Raw genomic sequence first — 23,013 nt, forward strand, 5'->3', positions numbered from 1 at the left:
TACCCCCTCTCCTCCTCTCCCCCTGAAGCTCCCAGCTGGCCTAGGCGGTGGGGGGACCCTGGAGCCCAGCAGTTGTGGGTGTTGGACCATCCTTTCCCCATTTGTTCAGGGATATTTTTAGTAAAAGTCAGGGACAGGTCACAGACTTCTGTGAATTTTTGTTTATTGCCCATGACCTATCCCTGACTTTTACCAAAAATATCTGTGACAAAATTTTAGCATTAATCATGGGGTTCTTAATCATGATGTAGTTCTTTCTGTCTGATCATTCTGTGGGCTTCCAACTTCATTTTGTACCATTTTTTAATAGCCCGTGTAAACTGCACTTGCCATCTCTGCCTGAAACAGTTCTGAACTGTCTGGTAATGAGCATTATGAACCCAAAGCAGCTGGTCCTGTAGTATTTCATGAGCTGGGAAACAGAAGGTGACTCTGTGGTGCCTGTCTTGCTGTGTGCAGTGGAAAGAAACAGTTCAAGATTGTTGCTGGCAATTATGGAGTAGCTGCACGCTATTGACTGTTGCTTGTTATCCGAGGTCAGGACCACTGAGTCATGAGATCGCATTGTGATGCATGTCTGGGGTGACAAGCAGTGGCTGCAGAACTTTTGGATGTGCAAAGCCACTGTCCTGGAACTGTGTGGAGAGTTTGCCCCTACCCTGTAGTGCAAGGACACCAGAATGAGAGCTGCATTCACAGTGGAAAAGCGAGTGGAGATTGCTGTGTGGATGCAGGCAACTCCAGACTGCTACCAGTCAGTTGCAAATCAGTTTGGAGTTGGAAAGTCCATCCTGAGGGTTGTGGTGATGTAAGTGTGCAGGGCCTGCAGGGCCATCAATCGCCTCCTGCGATGAAGGACTGTTACTCTGGGTAATGTGCAGGAAATACTTGATGGCTTTGCAGCAATGGGATTCCTTAACTGCAGTGGGCGATAGATGGCACGCACATCCCAGGTTTGGCCCCAGACCATCTTTCAACAGAGTATATCAACTGAAAGGGCTACTTCTCTAGGGTCTTGTAGGTGCTGGTGGAACACCAGGGCCGTTTCACTGACATTAATGTGGGTTGGCCAGGGAAGGTTCATGATGCACTCATCTTTAGGATCACTGGACTGTATAGAAAGCTGCACGCTGGGAATTTCTTTCCCAACCAGAAGATTGCAATGGAGGATGTGCAAATGCCCGTAGTGATCCTGGGAGAACCCACATACCTCTTGCCCCCATCCAAGTTACACTGGGAATCTAGACACCAGCAAGGAAGTTTTCAACAACAGGCTCAGCAGGGGACAAATGACCATTGAATGTGCCTTTGGCATGGTAGACCTTGATGAGGACAATATTCCGATGGTCATAGCAGCCTGCTGTGTTCTGCATAGCATTTGTGAAGCAAAGGGAAAATATTTCTCCAGGGATGGAGAGCTAAGATAGATCAGCTGGCTGCTTATTTTGATTAGCCAGATACCAGGTCAGTTAGAGGGTCTCAGCAGGGAGCTATTTGAATCAGGGAGGCTTTGAAGGAGCATTTTGACAATGAGCCTCAGTAATGTGTCTTTATGTGATGCATTCGGTCAGGGAGTGTTTACTTGCTTCCTTGAATGACTCCTGTAATGCTTGCTTCCTGAGCTTTAAATTGTAGTGAGTAAATACTCCTCTACTTATAGCCAGTGTATTTGAATTTTCACAGAAACTACTGTGTGCATGACACACAGACTCATTTTGTTTCAAAGACTATACTTTAAAGGATAAAACATATTTGTTTTTGCACACAGGGGACGTGGCAATGAGGAACAGTCTCTCCATTAAGGTTCTCAGAGCTGTGTGTAACTCAAATTTTCCTCATGAAACTAGTCTCTAGGTGTGGAGTGCAAGGGGTACTGCGACGGAATGGGAACATCTGAGGAATGTGTTGTGGAAGTTTGGGAGAGGGCATGGAACAGCAGTCTGTATTCACTGTAGGGGGAGTCATGCATGGATGTGCTCAGACTGCAGCACTGTGAGGGACTTGGGCATCTCTTGCTGACTTTCTAGTAGCTTTATCATCTACTCATGTCCATCTATCATCTGCTCCTGCTCCTGCCCCTTTCCAGACTGTCCAGCCTGAGTTTTCCCTCCATGATCTTGTTTTGCTATCTGCTGTATGTGTTGACTGCAGCACTTGCAAAACATATTCTCTTTACTCCTCCTGGTTCTCTTCCTTATCTGATGGAGGTGCTCTGCCGGGGTGTAGGACTTGATCCTCAAGGGAACATCTGCAGAAGTCAAGGAAACAAAGAACAGAGACAGTATTGTGAGTGCACTGACAGCTGTGAATCACAAAAGTCGCATATACCTCTTTCTCACTCTCCCTTGGCTAGCACACAGTTTGACAAGAGTCCCAAATAGGGTGAGTTCAGCAGAGGTGGATGAGGGGGAGAGGGGAAGATGTTAGGAAGAGGGAATGGGCAAGAAGGGACAAAAATTCTGGGTAGTTTGCAAAGAGGATCACTATATGTGCCTAGAGACACTATTCTGAGTATTGGCACCCTTTTCCACAGGCTGGGGTAATCAAATCCGATTACCTCACTCCTGAAGGTAATCTGGGATTCAACGGTGCATCTTCTGCATGCATGCAGCTTCAGGGCGGGTCCGTATGCTGCTTGCCTAATGCCACTTTGGTCCCTGCAGAAATAATTGCCTGTTGGTGCGGCAAAGTTTCCTACAGCGGGGGAGTAACAGGGTAGCTCTGCCAAGGAATCGTTGGCAGAGGATTGCAGAGTACCTACATGAAAGCTTCTTAGAGATCTGTATGGAGGATTCCTTGGACATTAACAAACTTTTCTGCCAGGCCCCCACTACTTAGCTGCATAGACTCTGTTAGTAATTTCTATCCCTTATCCTTCTACCATATAACAAAATAAATGAGACCTCAATCTCACATCACTGTGCAGTGTCAAAGGAAAATGTGTGTTTACCAAAGCATGCATCTTGTGCTTTCTGGGCACCAGTGCTGGGACTGGCTAAACCCCCCTGAAGTCAAAAATAGGTCCTGACTTGCAATGCCACCAGTCCACTTTGTCACATGTCCCACATCCTCCCGCAACACCACTTCCTGATTTACCACTTTGTCCTTGCGGTTGACTCTGCTGGCTGCTGCCTCCAGCCCCCCAAAGTATCCATTGAGCTTTTGGCAGTAGAGGTAGGGTCACTGCTGAGGATGGCATCCAGCCCCTGGTAGCAGTGGTTTATCTTTGGTGCTACACCAGAGCGATAGTTTGCCTCCCTTGCCTTCTGCTATGCCCACCTTAGTACCTTGATCTTAGCATGGCACTGTTGCTTGTCCGTTCTGCAGGCCATGAGCAATCTGTCCACAGATATCAAAGTTCTTACAACTTGAGCGAAGCTGTGACTGCTCAGCCTCCTCTCTCAACAGATCGAGCAGATCCAACAGCTCTGGTGTACTCCAGGCAGGAGCGCCTCTGTTGCAGAAAGCTGGCATGGTCAGCTGAGAAGATGCTGTATGAACAGTCCATGCTGAGCAAAGAGAAAGAGGAATCTCAAAAATTCCTAGGCCTTCAATCAGTTGAAGGATACGTGCCTGTGTTCCTGCAGGGCAGCAGAGAGAAAACTGTTGACCAGTGCGGTCGTGATGGGCATTGTGGGACACCTCTTGGAGGCCAATTCGGACAACATAAGCAGGTTCGGCGTCTAGTCTGACACCGAGTCACTGTAACTACGTCACAAAACGCTCTATGCCTCTCATCGAGGTGGTTTTATTTTGTCAGAGATGAGGAGTTACATTGGTGGGAAGAACATTTCAGTGTGTATACTTGCACTGTTTTGCTGATGAAAGCTGACTTATGTCAACAAAACTGTGTAGTGTACACAAAGCTTAATGGGGCAGTTACATCTGTGGGAGTGAAATGTAAGTGTACACTCTTCCACAGTTAGGTTGATGTAACCTGTCTTGTGTCAACCTGTGTAGTGTAGACCAGGCCTGAGAAGCCCTCCTAAAAGCTTGATGTTAGGCAAGTATGCATCTAAGGTATGTCAGTTCTCCACTCACTTTGGTGATAGGTGCCATATGGTTGCAAGTAACTGCTTAGGTATGTGCAAAAGATAAGGTGAGTGAGGTAATAGCTTTTATTGGACCAACTTCTGTTGCTGAGAGAGGTGAGCTTATCTCTGATATCTGATAACACAGCTACAACACTACATATAATCATACATTTATCCAAACTTGTTTGCTGTTATTTATTTCCCTATCTTGGATGGGGAAGGACTTATAAGACTTGCAACACTCTAGCATCTGCACCTGTCCCCAAACAGCTTTCAGTCTCTGAGAAAATGAACATAAAGACCCAGTTTTGACACTGCCTTTTTTTTCCTAAGCTATAATCCCACAATGAGCTCTGCATGGGTAGATCCGTGTACCTGTGCTGAAGTCATTGTAGGATCAGTGTGTCCCTTTTATTGAATATCTGTGTTTCTGATTTTTTTCCAGATGCATTATCTTGTACTGTTATTTTTTTGTCTATATTTCTCACTTTGCTCTTCTCAATACCTTATTATTTCTTTGTCCTCACTCATAATGAAGTTGAATGTGCTCAGCAGATTTGAGTCACTAGTGAATAAATATACCGTGGATCAGATCTTAGGCCCCAATCCTGCTATGAGCTCTGTGCAGGCAGGCAGATCCCTGTGCTTGTCAGAAATCCTGTTGAAGTCAAAAGATCTCCATGTGGGCTTGAGTTGACTGGTATGTAACTCACTGCAGGATCAAGGGCCTAAGTAATGTGTTGAAAGTTTTGATGATGCAGTCTTTGCATATAGTAATATTTATAGTATGATCTTACAATTAGGTCTAGGAAACAAAATCTAAAAGTACCATGGAGAAAACATCTCAAATGACTGTACGAGACAATAATGTGATTTATAAGATTTTTTTAAAGAAGGATGAAATTTAATAGTGAAAAGTGCAAGGTCATGCACTTAGGGATTAATAATAAGAATTTTAGATATACGTTGGGGACACATCAGTTGGAAACAACAGAGGAGGAGAAGGACCTTGGAGTATTGGTTGATCGAAGGATGAGTATGAGCCGCCAATGCGATATGGCCGTTAAAAAAGCAAATGCGGTTTTAGGATGCATCAGGCGAGGTATTTCCAGCAAAGATAAGGAGGTGTTAGTACGTTGTATAAGGCGCTGGTGAGACCTCACCTGGAATACTGTGCAGTTCTGGTCTCCCATGTTTAAGAAGGATGAATTCAACCTGGAACAGCGTTCAGAGACGGGCTACTAGGATGATCCGAGGAATGGAAAACCTGCCTTAGAAAGGAGACTCAAAGAGCTTGGCTTGTTTAGCCTAGCCAAAAGAAGGCTGCGGGGGATATGCTTGCTCTATATAAATATATCAGGGAGATTAACATTAGGGAGGGAGGGAATTATTTAAGCTTAGTCCTAATGTAGACACAAGGACAAATGGGTACAAACTGGACATTTGGAAGTTTAGACTTGAAATTGACGAAGGTTTCTAACCATTAGAGGAGTGAAGTTCTGAACAACCTTCCAAGGGAGTAGTGGGGGCAAAAGACATATCTGGCTTTAAGACTAAGCTTAATAAGTTTATGGAAGGGACGGTATGATAGGATAAGTTTAATTTTGGCAATTGATCTTGGATTATCAGCAGATAAGTCTGCTCAATGGTCTGTGATGGATGTTGGATGGGATGGGATCTGCGTTACTGCAGAGAGTTCTTTCCTGAATGCTGGCTGGTGAGTCTTGCCCACATGCTCAGGGTTTAGCTGATCGCCATATTTGGGTCAGGAAGGAATTTTCCTCCAGGGCAATTGGCAGAGGCCCTGGAGGTTTTTCGCCTTTCCTTTCCAGCGTGGGCATGGGTCACTTGCTGGTGGACTCTCTGCAGCTTGAGGTCTTCAAACCACAATTTGGAGACTTCAATAACTCGGACATAGGTTAGGGGTTGTTACAGAAGTAGATGGGTAGGGTTCTGTGGCCTGCTTTGTGCAGGAGGTCAGACTAGATGATCATATTGGTCCCTTCTGACCTATGAGTCTATAAGGAAATAATTATCACGAGAAATTGTGTACATAGAAGAAATAAATCAACTTGGCAACAAAAAGCCATTTACTGCCAAAACACTTGAGTAGCTGGACGCTAACGCATGTTGAATTGAGCTTACAGTTTATATGATAGCAATGACTAACTATATATATGAATAGAGACTGATTTGAAAAGGGGAATTAGTGCAATGCCGAGAAACTAAAATTAACAAACAATGGTTCTTGTGTTGAATGACTAATAATGTGTGTTGTTTTGTCACAGGAATAAGAAAATTGTTGATTATTCACAGTTTGGGGACTTTGAAAATGATGGTAAGTGGTCCACTGTTATCCACACCAAAAAGAGTTAAGGTCTGCAATAGCTTTGTTTAAAATGTTGGTAGAATATGGGCCCTATCCTTCTGTTGAATTCAGTGAAAAGACTCTTATTAGCTTCAGTGGAATCAAATTCAGGCCCTGTTAGAGTACAATCCATGTTATAAGGATATTACACAATAGCAGTGATATTTACACTGCTGACCTGTTCATAATATTGAGTTAGTTCAACCCCTCTTGCAGAAAAAAAAAATTGTAGGAGGCGGCTTGGGGCAGGAGAGCTCTGCTAGGTTTTTCCCACAGAGATTTCTCTGACATTTTTCCAGAGGGATGGTGGTCTATTCCATGTTCTTCCATGAAACAGACCACAGAGTTTTCTGTAAATCACAGTGATCTGCAGGAATGTAGAACCATCTGTGCAGAGGTCTCATGCCTCTCGCCTCCATCCTATTTAAACTTGATATTATCACTTATTTTTATTGCAATTTTTTTGCATCGTAGTTATACAAAAAATTTGTGCTAAAGACAAAATTTTAAAATTCTTGGACTGATTTTAGTCTGATATCCCCGATTTTCAGTCTTTGTTCCCAGTTTGGGCCTTGGAGGTCTAAAGAAGTATACTTTGTAAAGAGGCAGTGTAATGAAAGGGGGGAGAACTCCTCTTTTAAGAATGGGAATCATTAAAAGGAAAAAGTTCCAAAAGACCAAGGACTGTAAGAATGATGTATATTGAATGGTATTCAATTGCCAGAAGAACTTGAATTTCAAGTGAATGTGAACTCTGAGAACACATTTGAGATTGAAACTTTATCCTCATATTGATGATAATAATTAATTAACTTGAATATTTACATCTTGAAAATTGTTAGAAATAGTAAGAACATAAGAATGGCTGTACCAGGTCAGACCAAAAGTCCATCTAGCCCAGTATCTGTCTACCGACAGCGGCCAATGCCAGGTGCCCCAGAGAGAGTGAACCTAACAGGTTCAAGTGATCTCTCTCCTGCCATCCATCTCCATCCTCTGACAAACGGAGGCTAGGGACACTATTCCTTACCCATCCTGGCTAATAGCCATTTATGGACTTCACCACCACGAAGCTGCTGCAAAAGGAGGAGAATGATCAGGTCTCACTATGATTATGATCTACATTTAGCTAGTACCTTTTTGTTCAAGAGTATCTCAAAGCTCATTACAGCTACATCTATTTGTTGTCCGATTATGAGACTGAAAATTGGTTTTATAGTTTCAGATGAGAGCCATAAGAACATAAATGTTTTAGAATATTTTATATTTGTGATTTAAATACATTTTCTGAGGAGAGACTTTTTCGTGGTTGTTGGAGAAACTTGCACTGTATGGGCTAAACTCTTTCTAACTTGTGCGTGTTTTCATAAGCAGATGAAGACTTTGCCTGTGTACCTGCACCTTCAAAAAAAAAATCTAGAGTAGTACCTACAGAGACAAATAGAGAGAAAAAGGAGAAGCAGAAAAGGCCACACAGAGAGGTGACTACAGTGCCGAAGAAAACACCCAGTAAAAGGTGAGAGGTAATGACGTGTAGTTAGTTGTGTGCAATAGAAAAGCTTCATCTCAACAACACTTCAATTTCTTAATTTTCCTCAAGTTTTACACTTTCCTAGAGTATAGTTTAAATAACTACAAATAAAGGTCTAGCATATTAGTCTAAGATTTATTATCAAATTCTTTTGCTTACTAATGAGTGACGGATAATCTAGTAATGTCTAATGACAAGAGTGCCTGCACCACAATTGACTAGGTGGACCCTTTTGCCAACATGAAGCACTGTGGATTTCAACAGGGCTCTACACTGGTGCAGAGATCTGCCCGCATAGGTCCAGTGCAGGTTTGTGGTCTAAATTATGTAAATTTGTGACTAACCTAATCTAGGTAGTTCTAAAGAACCCTTCAGTATAGTACATGAAAACACTGTATGGTCTATAGGCTTAGTATACAAAAGTGAACAAGAGACACTTGACATGGTTTTAATCAGGCCACAACTTCATTATTAGATGCTTGGGACTACCTGGCAGATAAAAGTGTACAGTGCAGGTAGCTCGTGTTCATTCAATATCTACCAGGGGGGCTTCCAACTGCCCCCCACTTTTTCCAGCCAGGTCCCCTAGACAACCCGTTGCTGGGACTTTACCATCCTCTCTCCCCACCCACTCTCAACGAGGGTTAAGGTGGGCTATGAGAAAAGGGGGTTTGCTCCCTGCTGTACCAGTCATAGGAGCCCCAAACACCCCTCATCACTCATTCTGCTCCTTTAAACAACAGCTCCTTTTTAAGTCCTTTACCAAACCATTCTGTACCATACAGAGTCTGTCCCTGTATCCCTTCCCTATGGAGTACCTGCACTTGACATCCGCCCGACGTTTACATAACGAGTTGCAACATAATAGTCTAACACCTTTCCTTATTCACCATAACAAAACCCTCCCTGACCCTGCTATGGGGGAAGGTGAAAAAAACCCCACTCCACCTAGGCCAATCTGGTTGTGAAGGGAAGGCAAAACAAAATCCCCGCCCCATCTAAGCCAATTGGGTGGTGAGGGAAAAATTCCTTCCCAACCCTCCTAGAAAGGAGTGGCTAGCTGATGCCCACAGCAGGTTCTGACCAAAACTGGTATTTTGCAACCTCAGGGGAGGGAGGCAGGTGCTGCTCCATCTGGTCCAGGGAAAAGAGGCTTTCTGCGCTGGGCTTGCCCCTTTTGAATTCCCCAGCCCTTCCAGCCCCTAGGGATGAATCAGCCAGTTGCCTCACTGGCTCACTCCCCTTTTTGCAGCAGCTTCTGAGCCTCACCCCACTCCATCCCCCAATGCTATTCCCTCTCTCCAGCAAGCTCCTCCCTCCGCTTAAAGGTGCAGTACAGTGAAAGGTTCAAACAAGCAAACTTTGGGCTTCAACAAAAGTTCAGCTCATATTGACAGAAATTCAGAAGTACACCTTAATAAAAGTCAATTAAAACTTATTTTAAGCAACTTTTGGTAGAAAATATTTTATGTAGAATTCTATACCAATAGAATATTTTCTACAAATGAAATATATTTTTTCGGTCTGTTACTGATAATTAATGTGTGTACATCATTTTGAAGACATAAAGCATTCTATATTGGTAAGTGCAAAGTATTTCTGTTATATCAAGTGAATTTCACAAACCTCTGCTCATTTGTTATGCAGTAAATTACAGATTTTGTATTGTAACATTTGTATTATTTCCTGCATAAGTACTGATTTATAATTACATTAATGAGTAGCTGCTCAGAAGTAGCTTTGCATTGCTTCGGTTCACGAAAATAATATTCACTAGATTTGCTGGAAACATTTTTCCTATGATGTTTTTTACTTGTTTCAGGATAGCCTTAGATGACAAACTTTACCAGCGAGATTTAGAAGTTGCGTTAGCCTTATCAGTTAAAGAACCATCTGCAGACATCCTTGAAGTGCAAGATTCACAAGAACAAGGTTCTCTTTACAGTTAAAATGCATTTCAGCTTTTCCCATTTTAAGCTATTCCTTCATTGTATTTGGCATCCTTTGTAGTTGCTTTATAACTGTGCTGATATTGTATCCTTTCTTTTAATAAATTAATTGAGAAGACTTGAAAATTTCTTTTTATTCGTTGATGGGAGGAGGTTTATCATACCAAATTGTGCTAATGCTAAGTAGTGCTGTGCAATTTTGAAAAAAACCTACCAGAATCACTTGTTTATTATACAGATTAAGTTTCAGTCTTTGACTATCCTAAATATAAAGCTCTGGGGTTGATTAAACTTTCCAAGAACAATATTAACTTTTTCTCATAGGATCTGATGCAACTCACCAATGATGTCAGTAGTAAAAATTTCCGTTAACTTCAATGAGAGTTGAATTGGGCCCATGAAGTCTCGCAGTCCTCAAAATCTGCAGATTTAGACTTTGGAAGAATGTGGGGCAGAAGCTCTTTTAATGACGCATGTACACTGCTGAGGACACTGTCCATCCCTAACAAAAGATGATGATCTTTGCAAGCAGATGTATTAGAGAGTTAATTTTACAATTGCAAATTTAGTCTTTGGAATGTACAGTAAAATCTGTATCGATACTCAAAATTTGTGGATTTTCCACAACAATGGCTTCTTTTTGTCCCAGCTTTTACTGGAATGTAGATCTGTAATTACAAAGAAGTATTACTAAACATTAAATGCATTTTCTCTGTTTCCAAAATGTGTGGCAGGAAAAAAACATAGTTAAATTTTTTTTAAAAAGTGTGATAAAATGTTTTAATTGCATTTATACTCCATATTAACCTCTTCCTCTTAACACTGTACTATGCTCTCTGCACATTGTTTCCTTATAGTGAACATGGATATAATGCAATTCAATTTATTTTAAAGAAGAGAGAAAATCCCAAATTATTTCAGCCCATCATAGTGTGGCAACTGTAATTCTAGTCAAAGTTAATATATTACATTGCAGCTTTTCTGTGATGAAATATAATGACATCATTATCTACTAAAAAGAGCTTTATCTGGAATCTGCTAGAGTTTAACTTGTTTTGGCTAAATTATTTTCATTTCTTGATATGCTGAGTCTTTATAGTGCTAATTTTCAAACATATTTTATGCATTTTTTCAAATATAGGCATCAAAAAATGTACAGCTATTGAATTAGAAAGTGTAGACAACAGTTCCCTTCTCTCCGACTGCAGTGCAGATAGTGGTCTCTTAGGTAAGTTATTTTTGTGTCTGTCTTTTTATGTAAATATATGTATATTATGTGTAAGCAGTGTTTCTGAAACATTTCTTTTCAGTAAAGTGAAGGTAAAAACTGTTGGAGAAAAAAGAATAAAAACGATTTTTATTTTAAGTTGTATAGATATGCTTTGGTCTGAAAGGTATATTCAATCTGTTAGATCTAAATTTGGCTCCTGTCTTAAAATTGGTAGGAAATGAGTTCCAAATGATCTTTTTGAACTATCAATTTATCATCAAGAAGTGAACACTGAACAAACCACATGCATGAATGTGCACGCACAAATATTTTAAGGTATGGCTTATCTCCTTGAAAGATCTAAGTACTCTCAATTCCCTGACTTTTCACTCTTAACACCTTGATTCCAGATTAGCTTTGCCAACTTCTACCTGCAAAAAGGACTCATTAGAGCAATTTTTAAAAAGATAAAATAAAATGAGAATTACAGACATTTAAGAAGCTCAGATACTGTGCACTTGGATGATAATCTCCAGAAATATATATATACTCGTTCATAAGCCGAATTTTTTTAGTAAGAAAGGAAAGCACTGGAGAAGGGGGTCAGCTTATGAATGACTATAGAGAGGGAGAGGTGGTACACAGCTCCTCCGCACAACAGAGGGAGCAAGGAGAGGCAGCAGAGCCAGAAGGGAAGAGGCGGGACCAGAGTCTCTCCACTTTTGGCCATGCTGCTCTCCCCCCAGCCTCCGAAGCAGCTGCAGGTCCGGGGCTGGTAGGCTGAAACCGGACTGCTCAGCCCCGCTCCCCAGAGCAGCCTGTGGCCACATTGCCAGAGCACGCTGCGTCCATGCCACCAGGCCCAGCCCGCTGGAACATGCTGCAGCCGCACCGCCTGGTCTGGCCCACCGGAGCAGGCTGTGACCATGCTGCCCTGCTGGAGCAGCTCCAGTCAGGTGAGACATCCTCCCCTGGCCCTCCCCAGATAAGGTGGGAAGGGATGGGATGGGGAGAGTGTGGGGGTCCCGGGCTAGGGTGGGGTCATGTGGGGGGTGTTCACAGGGGTTACTCCCCTGACTCCCAGCTTCTCTCCCCCCAAAAATTTCCCCACCAGTTGCTGTCCCGGCCCATCAGGGTAAGCCGCTGGCGCACCGGGACACTTTGTTTACTTAGGTTTACCTCTGTGCCTGCAGACGCTCGAGGTAAACAAATCATCTCGGCCCACCAGCAGCTTACCCTGATGGCCCGGGAGCCAAAGTTTGCTGACCCCTGAATTATAGGGTTGGCTTATGAACAGGTTATAAAAATTTTCCGGCTTATGATCGAGTATATACGATACTCAGAATCCGTAGTGGAAACTATGGCTCCAGTCCAGCAAAACACTTAGTACTTACTTACTATTAAGCATGCAACCAGTCCCTTTATTAACTTATGTTAATAAGACCAATGTTTATCCTGCAGGCCCCGATCAGGTCACAGTTGATAGTGACATCCCCACAGATGGCCATAGGCAAAGAAGAGCAGCATCTAAAGCTGTGTCGCAGCAGAAGTTACTGATAGATGACAGTAATGAGGGAGACCATGCTCATAACTATGAGCCAGAATTTGTCTGTGGTAAGTTATCTACTATTAAATATTTCCTGTAGGATATGTTTTGAATATGTCTAATTATTCTGAGAGAAAAATATTTTCAGTGAAATGTATACTGTTTTCAGCCTTATACCTTTGTTCCTCTTTGAAATACAACAATTTGTTCTTAGTTATGTGTCCTGAATGCATTTCAAGAGACCAAAGCTAAAGGCTAGGTTTCTGACATGGTCAGTTGAGCTTATTGATCCATATTTGATCTTCAGTGTGTTTTAGCCTAGGACTCCAAACATGGTTTCCTTTCGTTCAGAATATGCAAACCAGGTGGCAACAATAAATTGCACTCCTAAAAAAGAGATGTCAAACCTCATATATTTTTTTCTGCTGTTTTAGATGAGGAATCAGAGGGTGGTTCAGATTTCAGTGAGGAAGATGATGAAGACTTTGCTGCAAAAAAGAAGAAAACTAAAGAAAATAAAAGGAAAGAAATTAAGTTAAAGGTCCAAACAGAAAAAGAAAAGAACCCCCCCAAATCCAGAATTAATGCTACAAGTAAGCTTGATGTAATCAGCAAAAAATACAGGGCTTGTCTAAACAAACAGTTAGTGAATATGCAGCCAGGGTGTGAATCTACAACGGGTCAGCAACCTTTCAGAAGTAGTGTGCCAAGTCTTCATTTATTCACTCTAATTTAAGGTTTCACTTTCCTTCTAAAAACATTAAAAAGTATTAGTGGCCTCTCTCTGTGTCTATAATATATAACTAAACTATTGTTGTATGTAAAGTAAATAAGGGTTTTAAAATGTTTAAGAAGCTTCATTTAAAATTAAATTAAAATGCAGAGCCCTCAGACCAGTGGCCAGGACCCGGGCAGTGTGAGTGCCACTGGAAATCAGCTCACGTGCCGCCTTCGGCCCTCGTGCCATAGTTGTCTACCCCTGATCTACAACATTCAATTGTTCTGCATACTAACTGTCCCTCTGAACACTGCTACCATGTACACACTGACCTGTTTGCATTTCAAAGCAGTCATTTTCAAAAAGTGAGTGAAAAGAAGTTTCGGGTACTCTCCCTGTCCTTGAATCATGCTGATTTTTGTGTTTTAAAATCATTTTTTCCTATTTAAAAAAAATAATCTATCCTTTACTATGTGAAATACTTGCAGAAATAGGGGAAATTGACTGACAAACTGACTATCTGGGGTAATAATGAAACTGTACACAAACTGCTGTCAAATGGACAACATACGAAATGAGAAATAATTAGGGCTCTCAAACAATTAAAAAAATTAATCACAATTAATCATGCTGTTAATAACAGAATGCCATTTATTTAAATATTTTTGGATGTTTTCCACATTTCCAAGTATATTGATTTCAGTTTCAACATAGAATACAAAGTGTACAGTGCTCACTTTATATTTATTTTTATTATAAACATTTTCACTGTAAAAATAAGAGTATTTTTCAGTTCACTTAATACAAGTACTGTAGTGCAACCTCTTTATCAAGAAAATTGAACTTACAAATGTATTATGCACAAAAAAAACCTGCACTCAAAAACAAAACAATATGAAACTTTAGAGCCTACAGGTCCACTCAGTCCTACTTCTTATTCAGCCATTCACTCAGACAAACAAGTTTGTGTACATGTGTGGGAGACAATGCTGCCCACTTCTTGTTTACTGTTTCACCTGAAAGTGAGAACAGGTGTTCACATGGAACTATTGTAGTTAGCGTCACAAGATATTTACGTGCTAGAAGTGCTAAAGATTCATAGACTCTAGGACTGGAAGGGACCTCGAGAGGTCATCGAGTCCAGTCCCCTGCCCTCATGGCAGGACCAAATACTGTCTAGACCGTCCCTGATAGACATTTATCTAACCTACTCTTAAATATCTCCAGAGATGGAGATTCCACAACCTCCCTAGGCAATTTATTCCAGTGTCCAACCACCCTGACAGTTAGGAACTTTTTCCTAATGTCCAACCTAAATCTCCCTTGCTGAGCAGTTTAAGGGCCTTGCTCTTGTCTATCATTAGATAGGCTAAGTGAACACAGTTTTCTCCCTCCTCCTGATGACAAAGCTTTAGATACCTGAAAACGCTATCATGTTCCCCTCTCAGTCTTCATTCTTTTCCAAACAAATAAACCCAGTTCTTTCAGCCTTCCTTTCGGAGGTATGTTCTCAAGACTTTAATTCATTTTTGTTGCCTTCTCGTGAACCTCTCGCATCCTCTCCCACATCTTCTTGAATCGGTGGCCCAGAACTGACACAAACTCCAGTTGAGTGCCTAACCCAGCGCAGAAGTAGAGCGGAACGAATGACTTCTTGTGTCTCTGTTGTACAAACACCTGTTAAGCATCCAGAATCAACATTGTGCTTTATTTTTGCAACAGTAACCACATGTTGACTGCATATTTAGCTTGTGGTCCACTATGACCCCTAGATCTCTTTTCTGCATACTCCTCCTAGACAGTTTCTTCCATTCTGTATGTGTGAACTGATTGTTTCATTCTAAGTGGACGCACTTGCATTGTCTTTATTGAACTTCATCCGGTACCCTCTCCATTTCTAATTGCCTGATCATTTGAATTTTTTAACCTGTCCTCCAAGCAGGTGCAATCCCTCCAGTTTGGTACATCCGCAAACTAATAACGTAACTTTCTATGCAACATCTAAATCATGTTGATGAGATAGAACAAGCCAGCCCAAAACAGACCCTTTGCGGAACGCCACTTGTTATAATTTCCAGCAGGGAATTGGGAGCCCATTAATAACTACCTCCCTGAGTTCGGTTATTCAGCCGAGTTATCACCCACGTTGTAGTAGCCCCATCTAAATGTATTTGCCTATTATTCGATAAAGGATATCATGGCGAGCTCCTTACTAAAGTCTAGGTAACCACATCCACGCTTCTCCTTATCACAAGACTCGTTATCCACGTCAAAGAAAGCAATCAAGTGGGTTGACATCGATTTATTCTTACAAATCCATGCTGGCTATTCCCCTATCACCCTACCACTTCCAAGTGTTTGCAAGCATGATTCCTTTAATTACTTGCTCCATTATCTTCCCTGCGCACAGAAGTTAAACTAAACTGGTTTGTAGATTCCTTGGTTGTTTTTTATTCCCTTTTATAGCATGGGCACATATTTGCCCTTTTCCAGTCTTCTGGAATCTCTCACCGTCTCCCAATGACTTTCCAAAGTAATAGCTAGAAGGCTCAGATACCTCTCTATAACTCTTGAGTATTCTCGATGCATCTCATCAAGGCCCTGGGACTTGCAGGCATCAAACTTCTCTAAGTGATTTTTTAAACTTGCTCTTTTTTTATTTTATCTTCAAACCTACTCCTTCCCATAAGCATTCACTAATGTTAGACATTCCTTCAGACTTTCTCAGTGAAGACCGAACAAAGAAGGTCATAAAGCATCTCTGCCATTCCAAGTCCCGTTACTGTTTCTCTCCTCATCACAATTGTTGGGGGGTCGACCGGTGACAGTGGCCTACCCAGTCCTTTGTCTTACACTCTTGCGCTTTATGTAATGATAAAAAGTCTTCTTGGTTTCCCTTTATTCCGCAGTAGCTAGTTTGAAGCTCATTGTGTGCCTTTGGCTTTCTAACTTGCCCCTGCATTCCTGTGTGTATTGCCTATTCATCCTTGTATCTGACCTAGTATTCCATTTTTTATAGACTCCCTTTTTTAATATTGATAGGTCATGCAAGATTCGTGGTTAAGCCAAAGGTGCGTTTTTGCCCATTCAATTTTACTGTCTTTCCTAACCCCATCGGAATACGCTTGCCTTTTGGGCCGCTTAATAGGCGTCCCTTTGAAAACTGCCAGCTCTCCCTCAATTGTTTTTTCCTCTCAGTTTGATACCCATGGGAACTTACTATACAGCTCTCTGAAGCTTACCAATCCCGCGCTTCGAAATCCATGGTCTCTATTTCTGCTCGGTACTTGCACCTTTTCTGCCCTTGCCTCGAGAATTGCAAACCTCTATGATTTCATGATCACTTTCTACCCAAGCTCTCCTTCTACTTTCAAATTCTCAACGACGATCGCTCCCTATTTGTTAAAATCAAAGTCTAGAAAGCTTCCCCCGGTAGCGTTTTTCAATCTTCTGGAATAAAAAGTTGTCTGCAATGCAGTCAGAATATATTGGATAGTCTGTCCTCCCGGGTTGTTGATTTTCCCAACATACAAATCCTTCAGTTGCTTCAACCACCATTCCCGAGAACTTGTGTCCCATGGCCCTGGATAGTGGTCCTGCTCAAGTAACGATCTAAAGCATGTAAAACCCGACGCATGTCCTCTTGAGTCAGATGCCGCAGATGAGAACCAGCGCAGAAAGGTGATTTTCTTTTGTGGTTTGGGTTCTGTAAGTTTCTGCATCGTAAGTGTTGCTTCTCTAAGACTTCTCTGAAAGCATGTTCCACACCTCATCCTTCTCAGAATTTTGGAAGGCCCTTCAGTTCTTTAAAACTTGGGTCGAGTGCTGTAAGCTATTTTAGAAATCACACATTTAGTACTTCTTTGACATTTCTGGTCAAAAATCGGCAGGTGAAAGTGTGTCTAAAGATGAGACAGCATGATCTGGGTCCTCATGGCGAGACTGCATAACTGAATATATAATAGCAAGTATGCCTGGTAAAAACCAGAGCAGGCAGACATACAGTTCTCCCAAGAGTTCAGTCACAATTTAATTAACACATTACTTTTTACAAGCATCATCAGCATGAAGCATGTCTCCCCGAGTGTGGCAAGCAGAAGAGCATACAAAGTTTAGCAGATGTGGCATGTAAATACCTTGCAATGCCGTGTACAAAAAGTCCATGTGAACACCGTCTGTTCTCACTTCCAGTGAGATTTGTTTAAATTAGAAGCCAGGCAACATTATCTCCCATAAATGTAACAACTCGTCGTTCTTACAATTGGCTGAATCAAGGAAGTAGGACCTGAGTGGACTTGTTAGGCTCTATAAGTTAACATTGGTTTTTGGTTTGAGTTATGTTAATGTATAAAATAAATTCATAACAGTTTGTAAGCTTGCAGACTTTCATTTCACAATAAGGATTGCACTACAAGTACGTGTATAAAGATCAGTTGAAAAATACTATTTCTTTTATCATTTTTACTGTGCAAATATTTGTAATAAATATAATATAAAGTGATCACTGTACACTTTGTATTCTGTGTTGTAATTGAAATCAACATATTTGAAAATGTAGAAAAACATCCAAAATATTTAATACATTTCAGTTGGTATTCTGTTGTTTAACAGTGTGATTAAAGCGGCAAATAATCATGATTCATTTTTTTAGTTAATCACGAGTTAACCACGATCAATCGACAGCCCTAGAAATAATTGTTTAATCTTTAAGTTAGAGTAATTATCAGTTTTAGGTGTAACAAGAGTAAAATAAAAATGAACAGACAGAGGCATGATTTTTTTTAATTGACTATATCCCTTTAATAAAAAACCCCCCAAAACATAACCATGATTAATTTAGGTTTTATACATTATTTTACATTTAAGTCCTTATCGTATGAGCACATCTGGCTTGGTGGATCCCAGAACCCACAACGATTGCTCACAGGGAATCAAGGCCTTAATGATCTTCAGTGTTGTTAATAGCATAGTTAAAGATATTTATTTACCACACTTGAGTTACAGGGTCACTGTGTCTCTTTAACATAATATGTATCACCACAACAACCTTTTAAAAAACTATTTCTTACATATGTGTTAAATAACTATGCATCAGACCTGCTATTATGATTTAGTTTCAAATGTTTCAGCTAATTATATATTATAGAACCAGTTTAATTGTGGTGTGGAAACGTTTTTTCTTATAGTTTATGGCAGATTTGTGTTAGCTTGTCCTTTCATGCAGTTCTACGATACATCGTGTGCCAGTAACGAGATAAGTGCCTACTTCTAAACCAGGAAATAAATATGAGGCTATAACCTGTTCAAATAAATGAACCTGCGTTGATTGGAAGGCATGTTTCTCAAGACATATCGCCCTGTATTTTTTTGAATTGAATGATCCTCACTTGCACAGTAATTTTGTGCCGGGTGATTTCTTTAATAAAGCGCAATTTTTCTAAAGCTTTTTTTGTTTTCCAGCCAAAGTGACTCCAGTAGTTTCTTCTCCACGGGTAGTCCAAGCAAAATCTCAGTTAACATTGAAGGAGACATCAAGTTCTCCAGAACCTATTGGAGAACCTTTATACGCATCAAGTCCCTCAACAGACAAGAAAAAGCCCAAATGGATACCACCAGGTATATGCAATATGGTAGCTGCAGACAAATATACCTATTTACATGTGTTTAAAAAGGTGTTCTCTAAAGTATTTATATTTCTGAATGAGTACCTCCTCATCAAAACATGAGCTTCTCTACTCATCTCTGTGTCCTACAGTCACTTTTCCCACACAAAATTAACTTGTCCATTTCCCAGCTGCCTCAATAACTTTTCTCTTGAAAGGATAAGGGTGCTAAAGTTTTTCCCAATAGCGTGGCCCAAATCTCAATATATGGATTGTCTTGTGGACATTTTGTCTTTTAAGGGTTGTCCAGCATCCCTGTTGCATTGCACTATTTGCTTTCTTACAGAAATAATAGTGGGCAAGTATTCGTGTATTTGTAGCTGTATTTAGTATGATAAGTGTTTGGTCTTTTTTGGAAAACTTAGATCACACTGCTACTGCCTCTTGCTTTTTCACCTTTCTCGTCTGTTTTATTCTTCTGCATGTGGATCCTTTATGCTTGGTCCTCTTTCCTTGCATGTGACTACATACTCTCAGGTCCTCCTTTTCTACTACTTATGCTGCTACATGCCTAGTTCCATGCTCATCCTCCAGTCATACGTCTTGCCCCTGCTGGTGGCTCTGAGTGGTAACTCACAGTTTCAGGCAGAGCAGACCCTGTGGGGGGAGACTCGTAGTTTCTCTCCTTCTGTGTAGCAGCAGCCTCTAGTGTAAACTGCTAGGCTATGGGCTTTTTGTTCTCTATTGTTTTTTACATATACCCTGCCTCTTCATGGCAATAAAAACAGGATATCTATAAAAGCAGTTGATTTAAAAAGATGAAGGAATATAGGACCATGAGACTTGCTAATGCTCTGCAGAGCACCAGCAAGTGTACAGCAGACCATATTTTGAGAAATGCTGTATTATGGTAGCAGAGTGAAATGTATTGGTGTAACTCTGAGGTTACATGTAAGGGGAGCCTTAAAAGTGTCTCCTGCAGATTTTGCATCCTTCTGCTGTAGCTATCAAGTATGTTCCCACTGGCAACGTACCTTATTTTTATGTGCTTTCCTGCAATAATTGTTCAGGCCTCTCTGCCGTTTCCGTAAGAGGAGACTTAATTAGCTCTTCTGTAATATCTTCTTTGTAAGTTAGTGATGACAGTTTTTCTGTTAATTTGTGACATTTGTTTTGTTTTAAAATACTTTCAGCTGCCTCGGGATGCAGTAGTAACCCACTGAGAGGAATTTCAGTTAAATCACCTACTCAGGGTCTCAGACTTGGCCTGTCCAGATTAGCACGAGTGAAACCACTGCACCCAGCTGCTGCCAGCAGTTGAATGGTCTATGAAAGTGTGTCTCACTTGAAGAACTGCTGTTCGGAAAGAATTGGGTGTGTGATAGGGTTCTGTTGTTTTTAAACAGGGTTGAAAACTATTGAGCAGAAAACTATTCATTAAACTGTTCATTCAGAGGGAGGAAATGCTGTCAATGTTGCTTGTCTGTTACTAATAAAGGGCATTCATCCTTCAAGGTGCAGTGTACCACCAGTGAAGTGCTGGGCACCTTCAGCTGCTGAATAATATTACTTAATCAACTAGATCTCAGGTTGCTCAGCACCTTGATGGATCAGGCCCAAAGAAAAGGATTGTGTATTTGAGATTGTATCCTTTGATGTTTGGCCTTTTTTGGGGAAAAAAAAAATAAGCATTACATTTTTAAATTGCATAAAATCAGAATCTAAAAAGCAGTGTATCAATTATGGATCTAAATATATAGAATGGATTCTTAATGTAACCTTAAAGTTACAGTTTTGAATTCCAAATTTTTAGTATTCATTCTGTTCATAGTCCAATTAAAGCATCCCTTTAGTAAAGTGAAATCATTGTTCCTCTTGGTCCAGAAAAGTTGATTCTCAAATCTTTGTTAAAACTTACTGATAGTTGTATTTGTGTGGATTTTATTGCTAAGAATGTATAATGTCTTGCTTAGAAAACTGTATTTTAAAAAAAAGTAAAATAAAATATATTTTATAAACAGCTAGTTTGTAATTTTAGCTGCCTTTATGCATTTTGAAAATTTCTTACAAACTTTGGCCCTAGTCCTGCAAATATGTAAGCATTACCTTTATGTATGTGATTAGTCCCTTGGAGTCAGTGGAACTAGTTGTGAGACAAATCCAAAACCCATTGAAGTTAAGCACGTTTAAATTTTTGCAGAATCAAGGGGTTTATGATTATTTATTGCACAATAAATAGATTTTCATATATTTTTGGAATGGTAGTTACTGAACCACCAGGACCTGACCTTAATTTAGAAATGATGAGTCAATGGACCAAAAGCAGATCTTGTCTAAGCAGGTGCACTCCCACAAAAGTCAGTTGTGCCAACTTACACAAGGGATGAATTTGACCTCATAACAATTCAAAGGATTGGGTAATGAATCAGTGAATCATTTGCAAATAGAGTATAGTTTTAACTTCTTAATTCCCTTCAGTATCGGATATGGGGCAAAGGCGTTAAAGGGATAAATAGCCCAATTGTTCAGAATAATATTTGAATATAATTTTGTGAAGTATGATGCTGTTTGAAGTAAAATATAACTTAACTATAATTAATCCTTTTATATAATTATATTTTTGCAGTACAAATGTGATTATAAAAATAAAACAAGATACTAAAAGATTTATTGTGGATTTAAGAAACTGAAGAGTTTAATGGTTTCCTGGGAATAACTAAGAGGAATTCTTGGTTCTAAGTAATAGGTGACTTGCCTAAAAAATTGAATCTGACCTCCGGGTGCCTCAATCATCCCACTGGCAATGTTAGGTAAAAGCTGGAACGTCAATGAAAGACACATAATTCCTTTCAGTAGTTATGCAATTTATTTGAGCTCTAAATGCATTCACAACAGATGTTCACTGCATGCCATGATTTTGTTTCTGTCGTAAATATTCGTATAGTTCTGTCATAAGTAATGGTATAGTTTGGTTTCTAGCATTAATACCAATACTTTTTTTGTTAATAAAAAGCAAAGGGGATGAGAGTATAAATGAAGAAAGAACACAGTATTTAGCTCAGTTTGCTATAGTTTAACAATTCCATCAAAATTATTTAAAACAGAACAAAAGAACCTCTGATCACTGACCCTAATCCTAACAGAGAGACAAGATGAGGTAATCTTTCATTGGCCCAACGTCTGTTGGTAAGAGTGACGATCTTTCAAGCTTACACAGACCTGAAGAAGAGCTCTGTATAAGCTCGAAAGCTTCTCTCTCATGAAGAGAAGTTGGTTCAATAAAAGGTATTACCTCACTCATTTTGTCTCTCTAATGTCCTGGGACTAACACAGCTTGAATATTGAAGTCCATGACCTCCATGATAACATTCTCTGCCATGCTTCCAGTTCCATGCGGAAGGCCAGTTTAGACAGGCAGAGTTGCAGGGTCTCAGTGTGTGAATGAGACAATGGCGTAGGGAGGACGACTGTGGGTTATTAGAAGCTGAGGAACATTTTGGGAAAGGAGGAGCTTATACAGGAAGGATGGGCTCCACCTAAACCAAAACAAAACTAGATTGCTGGCAGATAAAATTAAAAAGTTTGTAGAGGAGTTTTGAAACTAAGGGCTGGGGGAAAGCCAACAGATGCGGAGGAGCATACGATTCAGACAGAGACATTCCTTATGGGAGGATATATTAACGAGGATTTTCTACATCCTAGTAAAAATGGGAGAATAGAAGTTGATCAAGTACAGGTGGGAACTGAAGAGAAACAGTCAAATGAAAAAGAATCCCATTCAATTATATCACAATGGCGGACAGTGACTAATTTTGTAAGTACTTGCATACAAATGCTAGAATTCTAAATAATAAGATGGGTGAACTTGAGTGCCGGGTATTAAATGAGGTACTGATATAATAGACGTCATAGAAACCTGGTGGAATGATGATAGGCAATGGTACATGGTAATACTAGGGTTCAAAATATATAGGAATGACAGAGTAGGTTGTGCTGGGGGTGGGGAGTGTCTCTGTGTATGGAAATTAAATATAGTAAGTCTTAAATGACTCAA

The 23,013-nt window shown here is 40.4% G+C and overlaps 1 protein-coding gene across 2 annotated transcripts; it reads left to right on the plus strand.

Moving 5' to 3' along the window:
- Positions 1-2,590: 2,590 nt before the first annotated feature.
- RAD51AP1 (RAD51 associated protein 1) lies at positions 2,591-21,625 on the plus strand. Of its 2 annotated transcripts, none has more exons than XM_075070784.1 (9): positions 2,591-2,715; positions 6,323-6,372; positions 7,777-7,918; positions 9,756-9,865; positions 11,024-11,110; positions 12,554-12,706; positions 13,073-13,231; positions 18,817-18,972; positions 20,153-21,625. In XM_075070784.1, the coding sequence occupies exons 1-9, from the start codon at positions 2,606-2,608 to the stop codon at positions 20,278-20,280; spliced, it is 1,095 nt and encodes a 364-aa protein (XP_074926885.1). In that variant the 5' UTR covers positions 2,591-2,605; the 3' UTR covers positions 20,281-21,625. The 2 variants fall into 2 exon arrangements, with proteins under 2 accessions (XP_074926885.1, XP_032631641.1); XM_032775750.2 differs by lacking the exon at positions 2,591-2,715 and adding an exon at positions 3,610-3,674.
- The last annotated feature ends 1,388 nt before the right edge of the window (positions 21,626-23,013 follow it).

This window comes from Chelonoidis abingdonii, chromosome 1 (genome assembly GCF_003597395.2).
Source record: "Chelonoidis abingdonii isolate Lonesome George chromosome 1, CheloAbing_2.0, whole genome shotgun sequence".
NCBI lineage: Eukaryota > Metazoa > Chordata > Testudines > Testudinidae > Chelonoidis > Chelonoidis abingdonii.

What these genes read in the sequence shown, in the direction of transcription:
- RAD51AP1 (XM_075070784.1), top strand. Translation starts at nt 2,606, where the DNA reads ATGCAGCTTCAGGGCGGGTCCGTATGCTGCTTGCCTAATGCCACTTTG. An exon ending in TGAGCCAGAATTTGTCTGTG is followed by an intron (nt 12,707 to 13,072) that starts GTAAGTTATCTA and finishes CTGCTGTTTTAG; the next exon opens with ATGAGGAATCAGAGGGTGGT. An exon ending in ATCCAGAATTAATGCTACAA is followed by an intron (nt 13,232 to 18,816) that starts GTAAGCTTGATG and finishes TTTGTTTTCCAG; the next exon opens with CCAAAGTGACTCCAGTAGTT.